Below are 26049 nucleotides of genomic sequence, written 5' to 3'. Positions count from 1 at the left end.
ACAACACAGGGGACTGACCTTCCAGTGCGCTGGTGAGGATACTGACAGCGCTGAGGGCCCGCTGCCGTGCTCCTGGCTCCTCAAAGCCATCAACACACGGAGCCTGGGGAGTCAGCATCTGGGGTCCACCTGGGTCCTCCGATGGTGTGGTCTGGGTGCAATCAGAAGATATGTGTCAATCTGGTTTGGGTGTGGGGGGGTCCTGCTCCCAGCTATAGGTCCTGCTGGGCCTGGGGTGACCAGTCTAGACTCAGGCTGGGGACTTTACAGGGGACAGGATAGAGGTCTTGATGGGATATTAGATATTGGGCTTAGAAAAGCTAAGTCCAACTCCCTCCCAGCTAATAATTGCCCTGCTCCCATGCCTCCTGCCAATCATTATTACCTTCATTTTTCTTTTTTTTTTTTTTTTAAAAAAATTCTCCACCACCTCTCATTGGCAGTGATTCTTGAGTGTGGTTAGGAAAACACAAGTACAGCACAAGTCCTTTGTGTGCCAAATGTTGTCATATACATTAGTACATGCAAAAATGATCTGGGAGTCTTAATTGACCACAAGCTCCCCGGAGTCAAGAGCACAAAAGAGCCTGGAAAAAAAGAAATCTAACGTGCTCTAAGATGACCTCAGTAGAAGCATAAAGCAATCCTGCTTAGATGTGGCTGGTAGGGGGCCACATATTCGGTGGAGGCAGGTTTGTATCTACCAAGAAAATTTTAAATTGGCCCTACAATTCCTCGTCTAGTAAACTTCATAAATAATTATACACACGCACCCAAAATATACATAAATGATGTTCATGGCGGCACTGTTCTGAATACCATAAAAACAAAACAACCAATCAATAGGAAGAATATTAAAATCAATTATAGATACAACCCGACTCTGGATTCTGATACAGACAATAATGAGAATGAGGTGGTTCTGCATATGATCCCATAGGAGCATCTCCAAGACAAACAGTTGGAGGAAAAAAAACAAGACCAAGGTCTGGAAGACAAATACTGGTTGTTAGAGTGGAGCTCTCTGGGGAACTGGATTGGGGGCAGGGAGGGGCAGAAGTTCCCTGTTCGCTGTGGGCAGCTCTGCACAGCTGGACTTGTTTCCAACATGCACACGTCATTTTTATAAGTAAAAAAAAAAAAAAAAACAAAAAAAAAACCAGGCCTAAAAACAGAGATGCCTGGTAGATGGAGCTGGCTGGCAGGTGGTCTTCAGGCTTCCACAGAGCTCCCCAGAACCAAGGAGGCTCACAAGAACTTCATGGGAGCAGGGCCGTGCACAACCACAGCCCATGGGCTGGAGCTGTGGAGGGAACCAGGTTGCTCAGCGTGCACTAGTGGAGCTCTACAATCTGTGCAGGGCAGAGAGGGAGACGGGTGAGGGCCACCCAGTGTGGCAGAGCCAGGGTGTGGGGTGGGTACCAAAGAGACCTGGGCTCAAGTTAAGGTCAATCTTTGCAAATGGTTAAGAGCTCTGTGAAATGAGCTCCCAGTCATAGACGCATTCAAGTGGAGGTTCTGGAAAGGGCTGAGGTCGCTGGCACAATAATAATACCATAGGTTCCACAACCATTTGGGGGTGGTGGTACGGGGGATTGAACCCAGGGGTGCTTTACCACTGAGCTCCGCAGTCCTTTTTATTTTGAGACAGGGTCTCACTAAGCTGCCTCAAGCCTGTGATCCTTCTGAGTCACTGAGATGACAGGCAGGTGCCACTACCCCCAGTTATAAATTTAGCCATTTTAACTCATAAGCACATTTAAGTCCTCCCAACTTCTCTGCTACTTTGTTACCATCTAGGATGGTTTGAGTTAGCATCAAGCAAATATTCTCTTTCCCTTTCCACGGTGGGTGAAGGAGACTTTCCTGCCCCCTGAAGCAGATCTACTTTGGCCAGGAGCATATAAGTAGATATAATGTGAACAGAAGCCTAAAGTATACCAGTGCTATTTGCCCTCCCTTGTGCTCCAGGAAACTTCCGTGAATCCAGGAATTCACCCTTCCAGCCCAGGCCTCAGAATAAAGACAAGTGGAACAGCCCCAACCTAACCCACAGTGTGAGCAAGAGGTATCCTAAAGCAGAGTTGCCCAGCCAGGCCCAACCTAGACAGGCCAAATCATGGCCAATGTGCAGATAAGGAGCATGATAATTGAGGCTTATTGTTGTCCATTGACTTTTGGGATGGTTTGTTACACAGCGTTATCGTGGCAACAGCTGACTGATAAACCATCTTGGCGTAAGCCATCATGATCTCTTTGCTACAACTACTGCAATAACCTATTAACTGGCCTCATCTCCTCTCTCTTCTCTACCTAGCAGAAAAGAATTCCCCCCAAAAATAAACTGGATAACACCATTGCTTTGTCCAACTCCCCCCTCTGCTCCCCATCTTTCTCAGAGTAGATCCAAACTTTTCTATGATTTACAAGGCCCTGCGTGCTTCAAATCCTAACTCTCCAAACTCATTTCTTGTTCCTTTCTGATGTTTCCTTCACACCTGGCCCTACCAGGCCCTCTCGTCCCTTCAACATGACAAGCCCATTCTTTCCCCAGAGCCTTTGGTCCTGTTTCCTCTGCATCTTTATGTCTGGGCTCCCTAAAATCATGTGCCTGTCAGTTTGAATATCTCCTTTTTGAAAAGTCCTTCCCTGAGTGGTCTAACCTATAGCCCCCATCCCCAACCCTCCCCAGCAACTTTCTACTGTGACCTGAACATATTTATCATTTCTCTGTCGGTTTTCCTGACTCCAGGTGAACTCCATGAGCACAGAGGTCAGGCTTATTCTATTCATGGCTATGAAAACAGGAGCCCCCATGCCACCTGGCACTCAACACAGCTGGATGGCACTAGATAAATAGTGGGTGGATGGAAAAATCAGTTGGGAACCAGGAGGCGCTGGTGAGAAGTCCGGCTCTGTCCCTAACTTGCTAGATGCAAGGGAAATGAAGATGAAATTCTAACATACGGAGGAAGAAGTTCTAACATATGCGATGGCGGGTAGAGGTCACAAGGACACTGGACTGCAAGGCTATTCAGTGGGCTTCTCCTGACTCCGTCTGGCTCTCCGGACAGGAACACTCATACCGATGGGGACAAAGTGAATCGTCACCCTTTCCCTGCAGTGTGGATAAACTGAACGTGGGTCCTCAGTGGCCCGGCCCTTCCTCCTGCGTCTCACCCTGACCAGGCACCACAGGGCCTAACCCTGTGCTGTGTTTTCAGACCAGAACTGGGCAGAAGCCACTCACTGGGGACCCAGTGGAAGTGGAGAAGGAATTCCCAAGGGCCCGCTGCCTGCTAATCTCTTTGACTTTTCAAATGTCTCCATCTTGGTCGATAATTCCTTTAACTTTGCAAATGACCCCGTCTTGGCCTGCTAATCCCTTTAAGGATACAAATGGGCCCTACAGAAGTGAGAAGGGGTGAAGTCAGAGTTCCCGGTAATGAAGTGTTTGAACTTAGATTCCTCCCGACATGTGCTGCACAATGAGATGATTTGCTCCCTAATGAGATTAGGAAATTCTATTAGCGCTCCAACCTGCTTCCCCGAGGCCGAGGCTCCAGGACTGGACCGGCCTGCTGCATGTTCCTGGAAGCCAGACACCCACCCTCCAGGTGATGGGGTCCAGAAGCTGTTCTGCTCAGTTCCTCCCATTCATACATCTGCCCCACCCAGGTGCCCTGCAAGGCACCCCAGGAGGCTTTATTCAATGATACTAATGGCAGATACTAATGAATAGGAGGCAAAAACTAGCCAAAGCGCCGCTCTGTTTTAACTCTCCTGGTCCTCACCACAACCTGATGACATTGTTAATTTTTTAGAGACCTTTTTATTTTATTTTTTAATGCGGTGCTGAGAATTGAACCCAGTGCCTCCCACGTGCTAGGCAAGTGCTCTACCACTAAGCCCCAGCCCCAGCCTCAACATTATGAATTTTATTTCCACTTTCCAGCTGAGGTAATGGAGGCACAAGAAGGTTAACCTGTACCAAGCCCCACAGCTAGGGCAAGTCCGAGCAGGAGCACGTGGGGCCATGTGGCAGGGTCCTCCCTCCTCAGCCCCACCTCCACCATCCTGACCACGTCTTCCTGCCAGTCCAGTCATGTTCCCCTCAGAAAGCTGGCCTGCCTTTGTCCCCTGCTGGCCTCGGGGTCTGAGCCACACATTCAGTTTATTCCTGGGTGTGCTGTTTTGGCGCTGTGATGGCGGATAGAGGTCACAAGGACACTGGGACAGCTGATTGGCAGTCACCAGTCTGTCTCTGGATCTGTTGACTGAGTGACGGAAGCTCTGAGTGGCCTTTCATGACCTGGATGGCCCCTCCCCAACCCCTCTGACAGTGACTCCAGCCTCTCTTCTAGCCTCGCTGGCCTCATGACTCAACGGCCTCGGCATGCTTCTGCCTCAGGGCCCTTGCACCTGCTATTCTTTATGTCTGGAGCACACTTCCCCAGATGACGGTAGTGACCATGTCACTATCGTGTTCTAATATCAGAATGTTCATAGTCTGCAGGGCCTTGCCATATTAGCTCATGGCATCCTTACAGCTTTCCTGAGATGGGTATTTTTTCACCCATTTTATAGATGAAGACACTTGAGTTACAGAGAAATAAAGTAGGTTGTCCACAGCCATCCAGGTGGTCAGCTATGAGTTGGGATCCAAATCCAGGGTGTCTTCAGAGCCAGGGTGCTAACCACTCTACGACATCACCCTAGTTTCTACTATACTCTCCTAGTTTCAGAAAGCAGCATAGCTCCTGGTCTTCTCCCAGTCTTTGTTCAAAAGCCTCCAAATGAGTATGGGGTTCCCTCTCCCCCTTTTTCCTGCTCTGACCCCCACGGCACTTATTGCTTGGACTGATGTTGATTTGCCACTTGGTAAAGTACTGCTTATTTCCAACCTGGTGAATGATCGTTACCCAGAATCCCTTCAGTGTTCCCTTGCCTCTCCAACCCTTCTCGGAGGACCCCCGGGATGGCTTTTCCCTGACCCTACAATTTAAAGGGTGATTACATGGCACAGTCAGGGCCTCCAGGACACTATCATGCACTATCGTGCCACCTCGGCGCCTAAACCTTACCAGTGAAATATCTCAGCGTCATCCTCGTTTATCACCATTACACACCTCAGAGACATTCACACACACACCACTCTTCTTCTTTCTTTGATTTTCGTCAGTCTGCCCTTACTGATATGGAAGCGCTAAGCAGGCAGAGATTTCTTGGTAGGACAGCACTCAATAGGTGCTCAATCAACACGTGGCCAGTATTTTGGCCCCTGGCACCAGGGCAGTTTGGGAGATCACATCTTCCCTGGTGCCTGCATTGTGGGGCTGGCTCACCGTGTCTGGGGGGCGCTCCAGCATCATAGGGCGAAGCAGGCGGCTCCCTGGCGATGTGGCCTCTGGGTCACCTGCCCCCAGCAGGGAGACCACCCCGTTGCAGTCCACAGTGCTGTTTCTTTTGCCATTGAGGACATGGCCAGGAGCTGCAGCCCCAGGGCTGGGCTGTCCCTGGGCACTGGGCCTGCGCAGGGGCCAGGGCACCAGTAGTGACGTGCGGTGGCTCTCGCTGTCCCCTGCTGTGCTGTTTTCATCATCTGCAAAATCCGTCTCGGAGCCCAAATCTCGCCGGCGAAAGGTGAAGATGCTCCCACGGCTGGAGCGAGGCTTCACAGAAGTCCTGCTGAGGCCATGGGTGAGGCTGAGGCGATTCTGAGGACACAGGGAGCGGTGACATGACCAAGACGCCCTTCACGTGATCACAGCCTAATTCCCGTGGCACTGGGCCCAGCTCAACCTCTTGGAGCACTGGGGACTTTTGCCAGTCACACAGGAACTGGGTGGGCTGAGCCCGGGGGTACTCAGAAGAGGCCTCTCCGGCTCCTTTCCTCACCTCAAGTCGATGCTTCTGGAGCTTTGACCCTGAAGTTCATCAGGGCCTGAAGGTGGGGCTGAGGCTGAGAAAAGGGAGGAGGAGGCAGTAGCCTCCTGGTGTAGACAGGCCAGCCTGTCACATGGGCATATTCTTGGGCACCTACCACCCTATACTATGTGAGGACCCATCCCTAGTCCCCATGATGGAGGACTAGACCCAGTTTGAGGCTATTATAACACCCAAATCTACCTTGTCCCTCTGCCCAGGGCTCCTCCATACCAAGAATGCCCCTGGGAAATAAGAACAGCTGGAAGGGTGCCCAGGGATGCGTCTACCAGAGCCCTAGCAATATAGCCATCTGTGGCCCGATCTACCCTGCAAAGGCTGTGACCACGCGCTGGGGATTACCATTGCTCTGGGGCCATCTTCCGAGTCAGATTTGGGGAATCTGTCATCCCCACACTCCTCCGTCCCTGAAGACATTCGTTTTCTCCTCTTGCTCCTTCTCTCGTGGTTGGTTACTGGGGCCAAAGGGGACATCTCCAAGGAGCTACGGGACACAGTGTCCACACCCCTGATGGTGAGGGCCTGGAAGAGAGTGGAGGACATCTCAGTCATTGAGAGACTCTGTGCAACCTCAGGCTTAGGTAGGCCAAGCAACTCTTGGCAGTTTGGTCCGCCCCATCAGTAAGTGGACTCGCACACTTAACCCCAAACAGGGGGCATTATGGAGATAGTCTCAGGCCAAGTCAGAGTGTTCTCAGGACAATCAAGATCCTTGAAGGAAGAAAGGAATGGCTAAAGTGGGCAGCTCTTGGAAGAGCTGAGAGTGTGGGGCAGGTGGAAGGGGATGTTGATGAGGAGAGGAAGTAGCAGAACTAAAGGGCAGCGGATCAAGAAAGTTCAGCTGGCCAGGAGAGTGCTGGAGATGGGGCAGTGAGAAGAACCAGTGGATGCCTATGGTCTGGCTTCTAATAGCTGGCTCCGTAACAGTCTCCTGCAGCCAATATGTGGGCGACTATGGGCAATCAGGGAAGTACTGCCTCGTCTTGTTTTTTTTTTTTTAGTTGACTCAGGTCCTCAACCTTGGCTCTTCCTTACTACCCAACCACTTGACCAGGATAAACTATGTCCATAGACACATGGATTTCTTTTTCTCATGGCGGGGAATGGAGATTGAACTCAGGGGCACTTGACCACTGAGCCACATCCCCAACCCTAGTGTTGTATTTTATTTAGAGACAGGGTCTCACTGAGTTGCTTAGGGCCTTGCTTTTGTTGAGGCTGGGTGAACTTGCAATCCTCCTGCCTCAGCCTCCCGAGCTGCTGGGATTACAGGTGTGCACCACCACGCCCGGCTGACACATGGATCTCTTCATCCAGCATGTAATGTGCTCACAGGGACCACCTTACCCAGAATGCACCATTTTTACCCAGCTGGCACCACCTTCACCTGGAATACATCATGGCCACAGGAAAATAACTTTACCCAGCAGATACCACACTCACAGGAAATCTCTTTACCCAGCAGGCACTGCTTTTTACCCAGTGTGCACCATGCCTCCAAGAACCAGCTCTACCCAGCATGCACCACGCCTCCAGGTACCCCTGATCAGGTGAGGGCTTGACCTGGAGGCTCCTTGTCTGTGCTGCTCACCTACCTCATGCTCTTTCTTGAGCATCTCCATGGCCTCCTGGAAGCGCTTTTCCTTCTCCTCGGTCTCTGCAATGGTGGCTTGGTTTTGCTCCTCATAGGCCATGGCGACCACGGCCAGAATCAGGTTCACCAGGTAGAAGGAGCCCAGGAAGATGACCAGCATGAAGAAGATCATGTAGATCTTCCCTGCGGACCTCAGGGTCTGGAGGAGCAAGGGTAAAGAGGTCATCCTCACTGGGGCCCCTTCTGGGTTATGACATTCCCAAGTGACCAGTCTGATGGTGCCAGGGCTTTAAAGGACCAAACCTGGGGGAGGGGGAAGGTACAGAGCTTGTCCCACCCAGAGAGAGGGCCATCGCTAACCTACAGAGGACAATAACCTACACACAGGACAGAATTCTACCTGCCTGGGGGCAGTGCAGTGCTCACCCAGGAGAACATCCCACCCTGGAAGGTGGAGGAGTTTCCCCTCACAGAGAAGACAGAGTCCTGCAGGAAGGGATGGTTACTTGGCCACCCGCAAAAGAAAGTTTCTTTGTGGCTGAGCCCCTCTCCCTCAGATGCAAGTGTCCTTGGCCCCTGTCCCCTCCACGGCTCTCACTGTGGGAGCTGTTGGGGTCACTTCTGGCTAGTCACGCATGCAGCCTGGGCCCTGAGCCCATACCGGTCCTCCCCCTGCTGGGCCGGGGAACCACTGTACCTGCTGGTAGAGGCGCTCCCAGCAGTCCTGCGTCATCAGGCGGAAGAGCGCAAGGAAGGCCCAGGCGAAGGAGTCGAAGCTGGTGTAGCCGTGGTCAGGGTTCTCGCCTGCCTTTAGGCACCGGTAGCCCTCGGGACATGTCCTGCGGTCAGACATGCACTCTGTCCCATGCTGTGAGGGCTCCTCTGCCCATGAGACCCTTGCTAGGCCTGCCTCGTCTCCCTGTGTAGCCCAGTGCTCTGTGAGGCTGAGCTTCACAGCCCTAGTACCACACTGCTGGGTCCTGCCTCCATGCCTGTTCATGCTGTGCCTCCACCTGGGACACCAGCTCCCTCTTCTCTCTACCTGTCTGTATTCTCTGAGGTCTATATACAGCCCCCCTCCACCCACACGACACACTGCTGCTGTCGGAGCTGCTTCTTCCCTCAGAGTGGAAGTGCAAGGGTCTGGTTGATGTTCTTTCTTCTGTCTGCCCACCCCACAGGGAGCTAGGCACAGCATGGGCACCCAGAGAGGGGGCACAGTAGACTTGGCTAAGCCTGGGGTAAAGGCAGGGCTGTGGGGTGGAGGAATGACCCTGGGGAGGACAGGCTGGGCCTAGCCGTGTCTGTAGAACGTGCCCATTTGCGTCATGGCACACACAGACATTTGTCCAGGGAGGCAGATGCTCAGCTCACGCAGCTGGAGGTAGGAGGTAGGAACCTCTCTCCCAGAGAAGGAGCCCTGGCTGCCTTCCTGGGTCGGAGTGTGTGTGTGAGAGAGAGTGGGGGGAGAGGGAGGACAGAGAGAGAGAGAGAGAGAGAGAGAGACAGACAGACAGACAGACAGAGACAGAGAGAGACAGAGATGGGGAGGGGTGCACTTGGCAAGGGGGAGGACGCAGACAAGGGGTTCTGTGCCTTGCTAATGTCCTAAGACCCTCTCCTACCAGGGAAGCGTGTGTCCCTTTTCTTAACAATGCATGCACAGTCACCCTGCCCCAGACTCCAGGGTGCTCAGAGCCCTGGAAACTGCACGTGGATTCTAAGTGTATCTGGGACCACAGTCAGGTGCAGCCAGGATCGTGGCCTGCTTGGCCTTGAGGACAGTCCAGGCTTTGGGGGGAGGACATTCACCACTGGGGGGCAGATGAGCAGGGAGGGAGTAAAGCCTGGGGTGGAAGGTGGACCCTGGGGAAATTGGAGTCCAGGTTGGGCTGATAGGAGGCCCTGCAGGGCATCCCAGGCTACCCCCATCTTCAGGGGTCTATTGGCCCTCCCTGCCCACCTGTCCCTGACCTCTCTTCACCAGTTGTCTCCTCTGTGGTGGGAGTTGGACGGGGAAGGTGTCAGGGTCCTGGCAGGAAAGAAAGACAAGGGAAGACCTCCCTGTCCCTAGGGTTGGAGCATACACAGAGGGCACAATTAGTTGAGAAAGCACCAGGAGACGGCTGGGGGAAGTGTCCCTGGGCAGGGGGTGCCACCTACCCGGCGTCTGAGCTGTTCCCGCACAGTAACACGTCAGAGGTGCCATTCTTGATCAGGTAGTTTTCTATAAGGGAAACATCAGAAGGTGAGGGGCACAGTGGGCAGCCCCCTGGGGTTCCCACTTTGTATCCAGGGCTTCGTGGAAGTAGAAACATGGTTGGTGGTTACTCTCTATTTCTTTGCCCCCTGCTCTGACTCCTACCCTCGGCCTGGCCAGGCCTCAGGCAACTCCAGTTGCTTCCCTGGCCTTCATCCTCCTCTTGCACAGACATGCCACTGTCAGTGTCCCTCCCACTCTAGAAGACACGGGAAGGCCTGGGCAGGGCCTCAGTGGTCTCCTCGGAGCTTCTCCCAGCCACTTGCTGGGGGTAGGGGGAGTAGGGTCAAGAGAGGCCATGAACCAGGAGGCAAGGGCCTGGGCAGAGTTCCAGCTTGGCTTGCTGAGTCACAGCATGGCCTTGACAGGCTACTGCCCAGCTCTGGACCCTCTTCCACTGCATAAAAGTGTGGAAGAGATGCCTGCCACAATCGCCATGGAAACACTGGTGGTCTGTTCAGACAGGCCTGGGGCGGGACCAGGTGAAGCACAGGACACATGCTCTGTCCTCTCCTCACTGAGGCCCTTGTCAGTCCCCATCACTCCTCCTTACCTGCCTTTGTCTAAGGTACCAGTTGTCAAAGTGTGGTCCCCAACCAGCAGCCTCAGCAGCATCTGGGAACTGGTTAGTGATAGCACCCAGAGTGCCAGCCAGGCCGACTGATCCAGAGACTCAGGCTGGGACCCCGCAGTCTGTGTTTTCTGGAGACCTCTAGGTAACTCAGGTGTACATTGAAGTTTTAGAGCCACTGCTAGAGGTCACAGCTGGACCACAGGCACATTGACTCATTGATCTTCTGTCTGGTTCTATTTTCCAGAGTGGCGTGCTGGCGCACATGTAAGTGGCCCTAACTTCAGAATGGCCCTCTGGGTGCTTGTGGCCTGGCATCTGGCCTTGCCCCAGTGTCTACCTTTGATCTAAATTGATGGCTTGAATCAAGAGAGGCCCTGAACACAAGCCTGGAGGATCGTAGTGTAAACCACGGGACAGTGAACTGAGGGGCTCTCACAGCTGCACCACAATCTCCCACTTATTCTCTCGCAGGGTTCTGGGGTACACGTGCGCGGAATCAGCACTTGGTAAGGAACACCCACAGTGACTAGAAAATTCCCCATGCCAAGGGGGTGGGTCTCTACCCTGAAGCCTCACCAAGGACCCCAGCCCCCCATGGCCCCCTTTCTCTAAATTGATGTTCCTCAGCAGGTAGGCTGTTCTCCTCACCATTCCCAGGTCAGCCCTGCTTCCAAACATTACCCCTCCATCTTACTCCATCCTTCTCATTCTTCAAATATCATCTCTCTGCCTAGCCTGGGAACTTCAAGGGCAGTCTCCTTTTGAAAGGCCCTGGGGGCCTGCCCTCTGGTGAAGCCCATGTGGTAGGTGGACGGCCTTGGGTGTCTCACAAAGAGTCTGCAGGCCACAGAGCCAGTCTGCACCTGGATCATTGAGGTAGAGGTCCAGCGAGTCCCAGACCAGGCCATCGGCCTCCACGGAGCCGTTGGTGCCGTTGAGCTCCGTGAAGTTGCGCACACACTTGTGCCTCAGGTTGCCCATGAAGAGCTGGAGGCCGATGAGGGCAAAGACGCTGAGGCAGAAGACCGTGAGGACCATCACGTCAGCCAGCTTCTTCACGGACTGGATCAGGGCCCCCACGATGGTCTTCAGGCCTGGCGAAGACGAGAACAGGCACAGGGTCACCCATGGGCGCCCTGCTCCACAATCCTCTGGGAGGGAGCTAGGCTTCCCTGGGGTCCTGAGAGCTGGGGGGTGGGGTCAGGGAGGGCATCTATGAAGTAGGGACAGAGTGAGGGAGGTATCTTTAGATCTTTAAGACCAAAGCCCCCTTTCCTTAGCTGAGATTCTATCCTGACTGCCCCCAGGCAGGAATCCAGCCTGGCCTTGTATTCAGAGGGACCTGGTCCTGTTTACGCTCCACTAGCCAAATATATGAAATGGTGTAGAAAGTGCAGTTTTCTTGATAACTTTGGCTGGTTCCTAGGTATGCCAGGCCTGGCCCTGGCCCTGGCCCTTTTACTGTAGCCCATGGGAAGAGACCCAAGTCCGGGCAATAGAGGAACCTCAGCCTGGATGCTGAGATGGGGAGAGAAACAGCTCTCTGGGTAGAGGGTCCTCCTGTCCCAGCCGGAGGCTCCCTTTGATGACACAGGGGTTTTTGATTATTTAGAGGCAACTAGGAGACCCAGGGTCTGGGGGTTGTCCTGGGCTAGTGTGTATGCACTGGGGACATGAGGGGACAGGTTTGGCAGGATGGTGGTGGGTGGTGTCCGAAGAGGCCTGCTCTGGTTTGGGCCCGTATTTGGGGAAGGTTCAAGGGTGGAGAAAGGGTTGACCTATGTTGCATCTTCCCCACTGGCTTGTTCCTCTGAGACCCTCCCCAGACCTCCCATTCCCCAAAGCTGAGAGGCTGTGGTCTGTTAGTTGCAGGCCCAGCTCCCTGCGCAAGCCAGCACCACACAGTGGGGTGACAGAAAAGCACGTGTAGACGCATTCAGTCCAACCCTTAGCTATAGTCCTAGGACCAGTGCGAGCCGAGCACAGGGCGCCAGGGCCCCTCTGCCAACAGCAGGGCCCCGCCCCCGCCCAAGCGGCCAGATCTCAGATTAAGCTCCATCCATCCACTGTCCAGCCGGTTAATGTGTTAGGAGCACCTATGGCTACTGTATCCATGGCCCAGAAATGGGGAGGCAGTGATGGGCAGTCATGGGAGAGTGGAGAAGATGGCTTTCCCATGGTGCTGCTATCACTCCTGCCTGCCCAGGGCTCAGGCACTCAGCACTCTGTGGAAATTGTCCTGGCAGATGTTGGCAACTGTGGGGACAGTGAGTGGATCTGGCAGGAGTCGGGGCTAGAGCAGTGGTAGGATCCACCAACCCTTTGTAGTTCAGAGATTATCAGTTGTAGAGGCCCTGGGACCCCCCGTGGGACATGTATCTGGGGCTGCTCCCCCAGCCTGGAGACACTGCTCATATCTGTGGGGAACAGGTGAGGGTTTATGTGTAAAACCCAAACTGCCTCAACTGTTAGGCTGACATATTTTGGAAAAATATCCAGTTTGAGGCCAGCAAAGCACCCTGCTCTGTTCTAGGAAGACAGTGGATGAGGTTAACCCATCCCTTTACACCTGTCTCATATCAATGATGGCTATCACTTCTGGCATAAATGGTTTCATCTGAATCATAGGATTCTTTCTTAAAAGCCCCAGGAAGGGGAGTCCTGGGGGTCAGGCGGGAAGTCCTGGGGGTCAGGTGGGAAGTCCTGCTATCACGGAAGTTGTGAGAGGCTAGATGGGAGGGCCCTTGGGACCTACCACTCTGACTTCACTCTGGTTTTACAGAAAAGGAGACTGAGGTCCAGAGAGGGCTGCAGCTGTGAGGGCGTGGCCCTGGGGAGTCCTTTTGCATGCCCCCCACAGCATTCTTCTGATGACTACTTCTGGGGTCTGCTGTCTGCTCCCTTGGTGGGCTGCTGGTGGCCTTGAAGAGAGCAGTGGTCTGGGCTGGGGTCAGTGGTCTTTCTCCTTTTCTCTAGGACCAAAAAATATTTTCCTTTGTAAATCTTTAAAATAGATCAGATCGTGCCTTTTCATAACTACTGTGGTCAGTGGTTATCTGCTCTGGGGTAGGAGTCCCCTGTGAGGCTATCCCTGGAAACTTGGAGGACTGGGAGGCCTCTGAGCACTTATGGCCTCTGAGACTTTCCTGTCTTAATGGTGGCTTCACAGGAGTGGCAGAAGGGTGACTGTCCTAACTTGTTACTGGCTCTTGGTAGTCTGAACCAGTCTGATGGGCCCAGAGAGACAGAGAGGGTAAAGGGCCCCTCATGTACCATGGTGGGTTCAGAGACCAGGAAGCACATTTGGAAGCTTAGTTTGAAAACAAAATAGTTGGGGGCTCCTCTTACAAGGTAATTAACCTGCCCAGGGAACTTTCGGGGCAGGGACTTCAGAGAAGGCCTTCTGGCCCTCTGGGGGCAGCAGTAACCAAACACTGTGGTAGGCCTGGGTACCACCACCAGCATTCCAAATCAGAAGCGGATGTGATCACCTGGTTAGAGAAGGGTTTGGAAGGAGCCTCTGGGCACTGTCTTTCCAGAGCAAGTTCCTCAAAACAGGCGGAACTTTGAATCTGGCTCTCGTTACTCTGGGGAGAGTGAATAAAGACTTGGGGTAAGAGTCGCCTGGGTGGTACTAAACTTCAGCACTAACACCTCACCAACTTGGCCCTCAAGACTTGGCCATCTTTGGGGTTTCTTGAATGGATGGGTGGAATGGTTTCTAGCAAGACCTTCTGGGCTTAGAATATTTTTGGTGCATAGTTGCCAACATCTGTCAAGGAGGATTTCTTCCCGAGGCTACCATGCACGGTTTGCTAAACCTCTACCGCACCATGCAGCGAGGGCTGTTAGACGCCATGGCCCAGTGGTGCCTGTCCACAGATCACACTCCCTTCCACCAAATGGGGCTTCAGCTGTGCACTTGTCACTAGAGGGGCACAAGGCTGGGAATGGGCACTCAGCCAAAAAAGATGGTGCCAGGGCTTTCCTGTTCTGATCTGGGTGTGCATGTGAATTCCATCAAACGAGGTACTTTTGCAATGTATGCGCAGGCTTTTTAGCTTTGCAAGCAACTAAGTTCAGCTGGAAGAGAAATTCACCATTTGGGGAAGAGTTAGGGTTCAATGCAGGCCCTGCAGTGGGGTACTCTGTGGCCCCTGGTGTCTGAGAGTGAGCTAGGCTCGGGTGGGCAGCCTGAAGCCCATTCTGAGACTCTGGGGGGGGGTGACAGGTGCATCCACCACTCTGAGCTCTGGGAAAAGGTATTCTGGTGACAGGCACATTCACAGGGCCTTCCTGAGGGTCGCCTTGACTCCCAGGTGGTTGGAAAGTCCCAGGCAGGTCCCTCCAGCCTTGGCGTTTAACCTGATTTTCACCTGAAATGACTGATATAGTTTTCAGGGCCCGGAGGACTCGGAAGGTGCGTAAGGCTGAGACATTGCCCAGGTCCACAAATTCAGTTGTATATCTGTAACAAGGGAAATTCACACACGAGAAAGTGACAACACGCCAATAAGAGACACACGGTCGTAGGAGGAGAGGGGTGGGGGAGACAGAGAGAGAGTCACTTGTAGCTGAGATCTGAGAGGCAAACCTGGGCATCTTACCTGGGATAACTGAAATAGTTTTTAGAGCTCTCAAGACTCTGAAAGTTCGAAGAGCCGACAAATTGCCTAGCTTTATATTTTCTGATACATACCTGCAGAATCAAACCACAGTTATTGGGAATTACAAAGCAGAACCTCAGCCTGCCCTCCCCAACCAGCCCTCTCCCCTCTCCCTGTCCCTCAGGGGAGCTGTGGATGGCCTGGGCCCTCCCCTGGGCTTTCTTCTTGATCTTAACCCTCCTGGTACCAGAACTCAGCATGGGTGACTCAAGGATGTCCACACAGCGAGCCTCACAGGTGACTCTGTCTGTGGTACTCCCAGGAACAACTGTCACCAGGAGGCAACTACTCTGACACATTCTCTAAGCCACTAGGGACTGAGATACAAAACCATGTGATAGGTCTGAGCTTGGGCCACATCAGAGTGAAGAGAGAAATTGTTTTCCAGGAGGTAATATTGGAAGCAAGTGGGTGTCTGGTGCTGATTTTTCCTGCATCTTGTGCTGTTATCAGCTTACACATGGCTGCTCTGATCTAGGAGACCCTTCAGTCCTGGCTGAGACCACCAGGGTAGGGTGGCTGAGTCTCCAAGGCTGCCCACTTCTTCCTTCCAACTATGAATCTCTCTGTTCAAGGAGTGGACAGGAGGCCTTGAAGTCACAAGGTGGAGGTGGCATTGAGTACTCATTGGAAAAAAGAGACATTGAAGAAGGGAAAGGAGGTTGCCTGAATATCTGTTCTTTAACTACTCACAGGCAATGGCCAACCCAAGAAGAGAAAGGTGCTGAATGAGGGTCCCCTTGGTGATGTCAGTGCCCCACCACAGGGTCATCCTTGTACTCTTGGTGTTGCCCAGGGATGACCCTGGGTCTCCACAGGAGTGACATTGGGAGATGAAGAGTTCTCATGGTCTATCCTGCATGGGTCTGAGTGACGGTCCTCAGGATTGAGTGGCTGTGGGGCTCCCATCTAGGACTTGGACAGCTGTTCATCTCAAGCTCCACAGTCATAGGAGGCATTGGTTTCTTGGGGGAAGGGACCTGCACAAGCAGAATGTGAGGACATGCAGCGGACAGGCCACATGATCAGATGGATGTCTGAGAGACAAATGGACAGTGTGTGATCAAAGCCATTGGGATAATGGCAAATGACCGGTGATATTTAACCAAAGGCCTCGCATCCAGGGTGTCTGACATTTAACTGGAGGTGTCCAGTGTTTAACAAAGAACATCGAACATAGGATGTCTGATGTTTAACCAAGAGTGTCTGACCCAGGTGTCTGAATGATGTCAGGCCCAGGACACCAGCCCTGCAACACTGGACAAGTGTCAGGAATGGCCTGACAGTGGGCACTCATTCTGCCAAGCAGCCTGGGCCTCCAGGCCCCTCCACTCTGCTCAGAGCCTCTGAATTCTTCTTCAGGCCACGGGTATCTACAGGCTGTCAAGAGACTCAATGTCCTGGTGTCACTGGGTCAAGCCCTGACACTAGGCTGACACCAACATCCTCTTCCAGTTGTGAGGCCCATTCATCTTCATGGGGCTCTGTAAATGGGCCTTCTCCCTCCTCACTCACCTATCCCTACAGAGAGAGAGGGAGTCTGCAAATACATCCCCAGAACTTTTCTGCCTCTGGTTACACCAGACCCTTCCTGTGGCAGAGTGTCCATTCCTGGACTCACTTCACCTTGCAAATTCCACCACAGCAGTCAGATGCAGCCCTATGGTTCACCGGGGAGCAGAAGTCACCTCCCTTGTTCTGGCCCATATGTGCCCATTAATTCAACTTTCGAGAGTTATTCCATGTTCCTCAATGGCTCAGAACCCAAATCCTCTGTCCCACATTCTTCTTGGAGTCTCTGTCTAGATATGGTGTTGCCATGGGACTGTGAGCTTGAGCTTGGTATACCACCAATGCTGTCATGTCATGGAAGCCATGGGTCAGCCCCCAGAGGCTGTGGGCTCGGCCTCCTGCTGCTGGTCTACTGGGTGTGGCTTGGAACAGCACATCCTCTCATTCAGGACACTGACTTCAAGGCTGCTCCTCTGGTAACAGGGAGTCAGTGGACCACTGTGCAGGTCAGAGAGGGAACAACTGTCTTTGCTTCTCTCCTCCCACCCCTGAGAGCCCTGGTGGCTTCCCCGGTGTCTCTAGGGAAGACCCTGCCTATCCTTACCTGCCTCACTTTCAGGGTCCTCAGCACAGATAGTACCTGCTCTCCACTTAATCATCTGCCTCCTCAGCAGCTGATGCTGAGCACAGAGAAGCCAGGATCCCCAGGTGACAAGGATAGGCAGGTGACAGAACAGGGAGGAACACATCTGTGCTCCTGGCAGGCTTCCAAAGCTGGCCAAGTGGTTGGGAGTGGGAGTGGGCCTGGTGGTGTGTTTGTGTGAGAGGGGAGCTGTGGGTTTGAGGGAGTCTCTAAGGAGGAGGCAGGGCTGGGTGAGGGCACAGTGTGTCTGGGACCATGTCTATGACATGGGGACCTGCTGGCTGCTGCACTCTACCTAGAACTTGGTGTCTGGCTGCCTCCCATATTGGGACCCCAGACCCCACTGAGCCCTCTCCTGGGGCCCCTGAATGTGTCAGGGCACAGGGCCAGTTTCAGAGGTGAGAAGGGTGGTAGTATGGGACGTGGCAAAACCCTCCTCTGAGCCAGTCCACTCCTCTGCTATGGCCAAGCGACTGGCCAGGGGCAGACAGGTCGGGTGAGATTATGGGCCCTGCCTCAGAGAAAGCAGAGTTGGTGCCTGAGAATTCTACCCTGGCACACCAGCCCCAGCACCGTGGGAGCCTTTTTGAAGGCCGAGGAGGGGCAGATGCTGCTCCACCCTTGTCTTGAGATGGCGAAACCCACACTGCTAGCAACTGCGGGTGACTGCCACCCCTCCTCTCTACCCTCCCTCCTTCCCCTCCAGGTTTGGTTTCCATAACAACCCCAGAAGGTGGGAGGCTGTGCTAACTAACAGGTAATGCCCAGCCAAGAGGGGGGCCACAGGAGGAGCTCTGGCTGGAGGGTTGCAAGCTGAGCCTGGAAGGCTTCCAAGCACTCCCCCAACCCCGCCATCACCTCTCAATTGGGTGGGGTGGGGCATCAGGCTGATAGCTGCCCAGAAACACCAGACATGGGATACCTCTCCCATCCATCCCTGGCCAGCAGGTAGGACATTTGGTCCTGGTTCCAGCACTGTTACTGATTCATTTTGGGCAAATGGTAGGTTCTCTCTGAGCCTTAGTTTCCCCATCTGTACAATGGAGGGTGGATGGGAAGTTTCACTGAATTGAACTTCTGCCATCCAAGACTCCTTTGATCATCCCAGGTACCCTAAGGTATTAAACCATTCCATATTTTACAGAATGCTCTTCAGAAGCAGGAAGGAGCTGGCTTTTGTCAGGCAGAATCACTGTCAACCAAAGCTGTGGGGCCAGTCCCACCAAGAGCACAAAGCTGAAACTCCAATGTGTCCGGGCAGCCTCACGGAGAGTGAGTGTGTTACGGCTGCGAGATGCTATCTAAGCCTCTGAGTTCTTGTTTTGCTGCTGTGCCTGGTTCTGGTGAAGTGCTTGGTGAGGAAGGCTGTTCCTTTGCCTGGGTAGGGAGCATCTCTGTGGTGACATTGCTTTGCTTAGGCTCCAGGATGGGGAGGTAGGAAAGGCTCAGGCACATACTGGCTCTCTTCTGCCTGAAGCCTCCTTCCTTCTGTGTCACCTGGTCTCAGGGCCCTGTGGATCACTGCCCCTGGCCCATAGGGCACCTTAGAGCCAGAGCTCCCAGTCTGGCAAGCATACTCTGTCCCCAAATCGGTACAGCCTTCTGGCTGTGACACAGGGTTCTCCCTTTCTCAAGCCTCAGGCAAGCACCCCATTCTCACTGATGATCCTGCTTATTTCACAGAGAAAATAGAAGCAATCAGAAGAGAAGTTCCTTCTCTCATCATCAACTCCATCAATACATCTCCATCTCCACCTGAAATTCTGCCTTCCCTAGGCTGAAGGTCAGTGCACCTTCTACCTAGGCACTGGATTCCTGCTCCCTCTGGAAGCTCAAGGGCTTTGTTCCTGCAATCTCTACCCCTTGCCTACACCATCAAATGTCCCCTCGCTACAGGATCATTTCCATTAGCCTACCTTCTTTCAAAGTCCTCCCTTGACCTATTTTTTCCTTTTGGCTACCATACCATTTTCTGTTCTGCTTTATAGAAGCCCCATAAAAACCATGTCTATATGTCTATGCTTCCCCTCCCCCCTTTCTTGAACACTTTTTGACCTCTCTTGTCAAGGGCTCCAATGACCTTCCTAAACCCAACAGTCCCTCCTTAGCCATCTGCTTCCTCAACCTCCTCCAGATGTATTTCAATTGGATCATGCTTTTTTCTTTCTTTCTTTTTTTTTTGGATGTCTTTCTGGATATCACTCTCTCCAGTCTTCTTTGCTTGAACTTCTTCTTTCCTGACTCAAGATGTTGGCGTGTCCCACAGCACAGTCCATAGCCACGTTCACTCCTATATGACCTCACCTGGTCCCCTGGATTTATATACCATCTGTGTAGCTACCTCCACCTTGAACCTCTTTCCTGAACTCCAGATGGGAATATCCAGTTACCCACTCAGTATTTCATCCTGGATGCTTCTTAACATTTTCCAAACCTTCCATTCCTTCTCCATCCACTCTGCAGCCACACAGTAGCTGGGGTGGACTCTATAGAATGTAAATCAGGTCACAGGTCTGCCTGCTTGTATCCCCCGGTAGCACCATCACTCCTTTCTCTTAACATGACCTATAAGGATGGTATAACATATCCCTCATCACACCATTCTGCAACTTCATCTCCCACTACTCTTTTCCCTGCTCACTCGGCTCTACTTGGGCCTTCATCGACACAGGGTCAAGCAGCATTGCCTTGCCTCAATTTCTCAAACTGTAAAACGGAGGCCTGGAGTGAGTTCACAAACAGCCTGTCTGGAAACAGGTTCTAATGCATCTTCTAAAAACCAGGGTCTCCACCAAGCTTGAAAGTACCCCATCAGCAGAGTCCAGTCCCTGTCTCCTTCCACCACAGATGGCTGAGCTCAGGGTTGCTTCCATCTGGAGTTAAAGACTTTGTCACAAATAGGTAGATTCAGTGAATGCAAGAATCTCAGAAAGTAGGAGTTAACTGAGCCTCTGATCCCAACAAGCATGATGCTGTCCTTTCACATGTGGGGAAATCAAGGGCTTGCCAGGGTAGGAGGAGAATCTTCTCAGTTCTCTCCTTACTGAGATGCACATGTTGAGTCCTCGGCTTGCAGAAACAGTTAAATGGCTGAGCCCCTGATCAGGACTTCTGCATGGCAGGGTCATCCACCTGATCAGTTGTCCCATGTGATCCCTGAGACATCCTGGGCAGAGTACCTCCTCAACACTGACCCCTATGCAAAGATGTCCTGGGAAAGGAAGTGAGGCCTCATCCAGGGCTGTGGCAGGCAGGGATCACATTCACTTTTTGGTGGGCTCCCTGTGCATCTTTGGCATTAGTTTTCTCATTGGTAAAATGAGGCTCAGTGGCCTCTTCCAGCCCATGTCTCTGGCTAGTGTGAGGATCCACTGGATTGGATCAGTGACCAGGTGCTTTACAATGTGCCAAACGCAGGGCCTCTGAATGGAGACAGCAGTTGCCCTGGTCCACATGGCATGAGCTTCTGGGGGTATCCAGTCACTTCTCTTGAGAAGTGATACCCTTACTGTAATTTCATTCTTAATCACCTTGGAATCCAGGTCACTGATCATAGTGGGCCTGGGATTTGGGGCTATAATGTTGGTTTCCCTTAGTGGAAAGGGAAGAGGATGCTAAAACAGAAACTTAATGATGTCCCTTGAGCATGGAAATGTCATGGGCCCCAGACAAGGAGCCTGACCACCATGGCCACCTGAGCTACCATGGATCTGCTTCTTCCCACCAGGATGGTCTGAGGGCCTTCGCCCATCCTCCTGCTGCCATAGCACCAAGGCTGGTTGCTCTACAACCTGAGCTCAGAGCTACAGGAAGCCTGCAGTGGGGAAGCCTGGAAGGCCTGGGGCCTGGGCAGGGGTTGTGCAGACCCCGCAGTGTGGCCTGGCACAGCAAGCAGGATACTTACGCCATGACAATCACACTGAAGTCCAGCCAGTTCCATGGGTCCCGAAGGAAGGTGAACGCGTGTAGACAGAAGCCTCGAGCCAGAATCTTGACCAGAGACTCAAAGGTGTAGATGGCAGTAAAGGTGTACCTGGGAAGGAAAGGTCCATCGGGGTTCTCAGGGAGGCTGAAGCCCACAGACCAGTCCCACCAGGTTTTCCTCGTGGTACAAGCTGCATCAACAAACACTCCATGCCAGGAGCTAGCATATCAGGCTCTCTATAATATCCCATGGCAGATCTGCAGTTGGGGACTGCAATTCTGTTCCAGATATCTGGCTAACTAATTCATCTTCCCATTTATTTTATTGAGTGCCTTCTCTGTGTCCAATGAACTCTCCTTTTTCTCTCTTGGTTGTCTTGGTGTAAGAAGATCCCTACCTATCTCCTTACCCTAGCCCTGGGGGTCCACGTGCCTAGGTCCCAGGTCTGCACCATGGGACACCATGGACAGGCAGAGTTGCTGCCTCTCACCCAGGTGTATGGATCTTCAGTAGCTAGCAAAGGGAACCTGGTCCATCCTCAATTGCCTATAAAGTAGGTGGGTCCAGCTGTCCACCCTGGACTTGAAGGGTGTTGATGTTCCAGTACATGAGGCTGAGTGAGGGATACTCAATCTGCTTGGGGAAGCCTGCAGAATCTACAATGTCTGGATGCTGGTACTGTCTCACAAGGCTAGAATGGGAGAGGACCACATCCCAGGTCTCGGAGCAGCTGGACTCAGCCCCAGCACCTCCAGCATGATGTGGTCCTTTGTAAACATGGAGAGAAACCTGGCAAGTCACAAGTAATGAAGGGCATTGGACATTCGGTCAGTCTCTGATAAACAGGAGCCAGGTACAATAATTCTCAAAGTGCTTAGTCAAATGCTTAGAACCTTCTTAGGAACATTTTCCCCCTCTCACTTGGGAAAGAAAGGCCAGAAGCACTTTTCTCAAATTGTGCAAATGGTTCTAGAAGAAAAAAACCTGAAAAAGGCTGCAGAATATGGTACCAAAGTGGGGACAGCCCTGGCCTTTTCCTGCTGCCATGCTGCCTCACTGCATGATGTCAGGCCAGTTACTGCTCCAATGCTCAGTCTGCTCATCTGTCAAATGGGGACAGGGGCTGCACTTACACTGATGGATTGCCAGAGGGATGAAGGAGATGATGTTTGTTGTTCTTTTCACAGTGCCTGGCCTGCGCTAAGTACTCAATGAATTACTCTTATTATTTCAGAGCCTTCTCCAATGTCCTCAATTCTCTTTAGGGGTTGACAAGAGAAACTCCCCACTTTGCCAATCAGGGGAACTTCTTCCCCTGAGGGCACGACTTACAGCCAGTGCTTGGCAGGACTGGAGAAGGCAAAAGAGGGTAGAAGGTGGTCCAAGCCTGAAGAAGGGGGTGGCCTCTGGCTCTGGACACAGTCCTCTTCTGGAGTGACTTTAGGGACCATGGCAGGCAGTGGAAAAGGAAGGGATGAAGCCAAATGGAGGACAGGCGCGGAAGATACTCACTCGACATACTTGGTCCAAGGCGGAGGGTCGTGCTGGGCCATGAACACGCAGTTGGTCAGGATGGTGCACATGATGAGCATGCTGAAGAGCGTGGCGCAGGGGTCAAGGAAATCTGTGGACAGAGGGTCAGCCGCGCCACCACCACCGAGGTTCTTGTCCCTGGGGCTGTCACTGCCAGCTCAGGGCTGCCAGATGGGTAAGAGAGACTCTGTGACGGGTCCATGCCAATGCCTCTCTATGAGGTCGCTCTCTGACCTCTCCCTGGCACTTGCTGCTGGACCCCCATCCTGCTCCACAGCCCCTAGTAGGTTCCAGACACTTGACACCACTCTGTAGGGTTCAGCATAGAAGAAGGGGAGGAGAAAGGGCAGATCTCAGACCCTAGAGGTTTTTAGCTGGTTGTGTGAGCAGGAGATGGGCATTTACAAACTACTCCTTGGGTTGGAAAAGCCCAGGTGTGCAGGACCCTAAGTTCTCTCCCTCACTTCTAGGGGAGCAGGCCAGGTGGGCTTTTGCCTAGGAATGCTCTGCTGCCAAATTACTCACCTCAGGGGGTCCCACCAATCCTGGGGAGCAGAGGGCTGCTTCCCTGGCTGCTTCCTGCTGCTGCACCCACTCTTCTCTCTTGTCCTCTGCTCTGTCTAGAAAAGCCCTTCTCATCAGGAAACCCCCCGCCCCCAGCAGCCTGCCCTTTTTGGCTTCAGCACCCCCAGAACATCAGTCACCTCCCGTTTGGCCATCTCCTCTTTTAGGTGTGGCTGCTCAAGGAACGACAAAGCCCTGTTTCCCCACCACAAGGGGAATTCCTCAAATACCAGGACTGTGTCCTGGACATCCCTGTGGGCTCTTGGCCTTACAGTGAAGGCCCCAGGCCTTGTGGAACCCCTGACTCTGGCTGCTGTTTCAGGCTGGACAGGACTCTCCATGAGCTTCTCCACCCCCTCCTCATTTTTGTAAGACCTGCAGAGAATCAAGGAGCAGAGCCTGGGCCTCATGGGGCTAGGGGACTCCCAGGGGGCCTGGCCACGGGCAGGGGTACGGTGCTGCCTTCACAAATCTCCTCCCCAGCCCAAGAGGAGAGGCTGTGCTTTCCACCATGCCCCGGCCTCAGCCCTGAGCACACAACTGCCAAAGGCGATTCCCACAGGCAGCCCAGGAGCTGCAGTAATTGAGCTCCAGGGGCTGCTCTTTCCTCCCTCCCACAGTGCCACTCATCTGGAGGGGAGACCTCTGCAGCCAGTGCCGATTGCCCTGGCTGGAGAGTGTAGGGTGGCCCCTCATGGAATCTAACCAGGCCGATGCTCTTCCCACCTCCAGTCCTCCGTCTAGGAGTCCAGGCAATCAGGAAGTCAGCCTCCGAGACCCAGCCTCCAGTTGATAACAAATTCTCCTACTTCTCATGGGAGCTGAGGGGGTGATCTGGCTCCGAGAACCTCTCTCAGCCAATCGGGGATGGCCCACAGGAATGCTCAGCTCTAGTGCCCTCAAGGAAGCCCTTGGTTTCACCCTGGCCGAAGGACACACTGGGGTTCCTCCCTCAATGGGCATCTTCCCAGCCCTCTGCCTGCAAGGATCTCCAAGGCCACGCCTAGCTCCTTTTCCAGATTTCAGAGGTGGATCAGGCACTCATCTTGAGACCCTCCTCCCTTACACATGTTCCTACACCCAGGACCCATTCCAAAGCTCTCCTCCCTGGAAAGACGGTTAACAAACTTCTTAACCAGTTTTATTCATCCCCACAGATCCACTGCCAAACTGTCCACTAAGGATCCCAGATGATTCCTGAAACAGGTAGGTCATGGTGCCAAGAGCAGAGACTTCTTGAGCCCTTCCTGGGAGCCAGGCTCTGCTCTCTGAGTCCACTAACTAATCTGATTCTCTCAACAACCCGATGAAGTGGGGACTCTGTCTCCATTTTAAGAGATGAGAAAACTGAGTGAAGAGGTGAAGTTCCAGTTTACTGTCCTAGGCAGAATAACAGTCTGCCCAAAGTTGACCACTTCTGAATTCCTGGAAAGTGTGAATACATATTTATATGACAAAAGCAATTTTGCAAATATGATTAAATTAAGTATCTTGAGGGTGGAGAGCGTATCCTAGATACTCTAGGTGGGTCTAATGCAATGACAAGAGTACTTATAAAAGAGGGGAGCAGGGGTCAGAGTCTTGTGAAAGACACAGCTAATCATTGCTGGCTTGAAGATTCCTGATCCACAGAATGTGAACAGCCTCTAGAGAGGGGGAGAAGCCTAGAAAACAGTTTTTCCCCTAGAGCCACCAAAAATGAACTCAGCCCTACCGATCTTTGATTTTAGCTCAGTGAGAACCTACAGACTGTGTGCTGTTTTAAGTGACTGGGTTTGTGGCTATCTGTTCCAGCAGCAACAGGAGACTATTGTATACAGTGCAAAGCTGATGGGGGGCAGGGCCAGTCCTTAGCCTCATCCCTCCTCCCATTTGGGCCTCACCTCTGGGGCTCCCTCTCTGCACAAGGACACCAAGGGCCACCTGGTCCACTCTCCTGCCTCCAGACGGATGGGCCTGCATGAATCACATGGCTTCAGGCCCTTACCTGACAAGCAGGTATGCTATTCCTCATCTGGTTTATGTTACCCACAGGAAATACAAACACCAAATGAGGTAAAGGGCTCCATTAAGAGTGAGGATACTGACAGCCAGAAGGGGGTGAAATGGAGTATCATTTTTAAGAGCAAACCTCACCTGAGCATGAGGGCCTGGCCCTGTGTGGGGAGACTACAGAGCCATTCCCCTGAAAAGCCCCCAAATGGGATATTATGAGAAACTAGACACAGCTCTGGTTGGGCTGGGCAGGGAAGCTTCTAGAGGAAGCTTAGTTAGGCACCAAGACTGGCCACAGTTCCTCCATCAATCAGTCACCCAGCTGGCCCTGGGGAAGCAGTGGGGACTGAGGACAACCAGACCTTCCCTGGGCAGCCAGCTCCTCCCAGCTCTAGGTGACTGCTCACAGCTCTCCTTAGCAAGGAGTAAAGGCTCTTCTGCAAAGAGAAGGGTGGACAGGACCAGAGGACTTGGCTGGACACACAGAGGGGAGGGAGAACTCTAACATGGAGGCTAAGGGGAGAGCTGGGTTTGTGGGCTGGTCTCATGGTGGCAACCACAGGAGATGTCTATCTGGGTTTTTGTGTGTATAGTGCTGGGATTGAACCCCAGGCCACATGCTTCCTAGTACCAAAATCCTAGTACCTGGATTTTGTCTTTTCTAAACACACCCATGGCTTTGGAGTGAGTGAGGCAGCTTCTCGTCCCTCTGCCACTTGACAGCTCAGAATCTTGCCTGGCTTCCCATCTTGAGGACAGCACGTACACTATTTTCAGTCATTCCTCTGTGTGTGTGTGTGTGTGTGTGTGTGCATATGCGGGTGTGAGCGAGGTCT

At 52.9% G+C, this 26049-nt stretch overlaps 1 protein-coding gene across 6 annotated transcripts in view; it reads right to left on the bottom strand.

Moving 5' to 3' along the window:
• Scn5a (sodium voltage-gated channel alpha subunit 5) overlaps positions 1-26049 on the bottom strand; it is a 97934-nt gene that overhangs the window by 48924 nt on the left and 22961 nt on the right. For 3 of the 6 annotated variants that reach the window (XM_015489476.2, XM_048794931.1, XM_048794933.1), the window contains exons 4-13: positions 22634-22723; positions 21101-21229; positions 14982-15073; positions 11238-11468; positions 9704-9767; positions 8238-8379; positions 7542-7739; positions 6289-6468; positions 5346-5717; positions 19-151 (exon numbers count right to left, since the gene is read on the bottom strand). In XM_015489476.2, coding sequence (XP_015344962.1) covers positions 19-151; positions 5346-5717; positions 6289-6468; positions 7542-7739; positions 8238-8379; positions 9704-9767; positions 11238-11468; positions 14982-15073; positions 21101-21229; positions 22634-22723 — 1631 coding nt within the window. Of the gene's footprint in view, positions 1-18; positions 152-5345; positions 5718-6288; positions 6469-7541; positions 7740-8237; positions 8380-9703; positions 9768-11237; positions 11469-14750; positions 14843-14981; positions 15074-21100; positions 21230-22633; positions 22724-26049 lie in introns of all 6 variants that reach the window. The other 3 variants (XM_015489475.2, XM_048794930.1, XM_048794932.1) reach the window with 1 other exon arrangement.

The sequence above is a fragment of the Marmota marmota genome, unplaced genomic scaffold, assembly GCF_001458135.2.
Source record: "Marmota marmota marmota unplaced genomic scaffold, marMar, whole genome shotgun sequence".
Classification (NCBI taxonomy): Eukaryota; Metazoa; Chordata; class Mammalia; order Rodentia; family Sciuridae; genus Marmota; species Marmota marmota.
The sequence above is the reverse complement of the archived record's forward strand: the minus strand, read 5'-3'. Positions and strand labels throughout refer to the sequence as shown.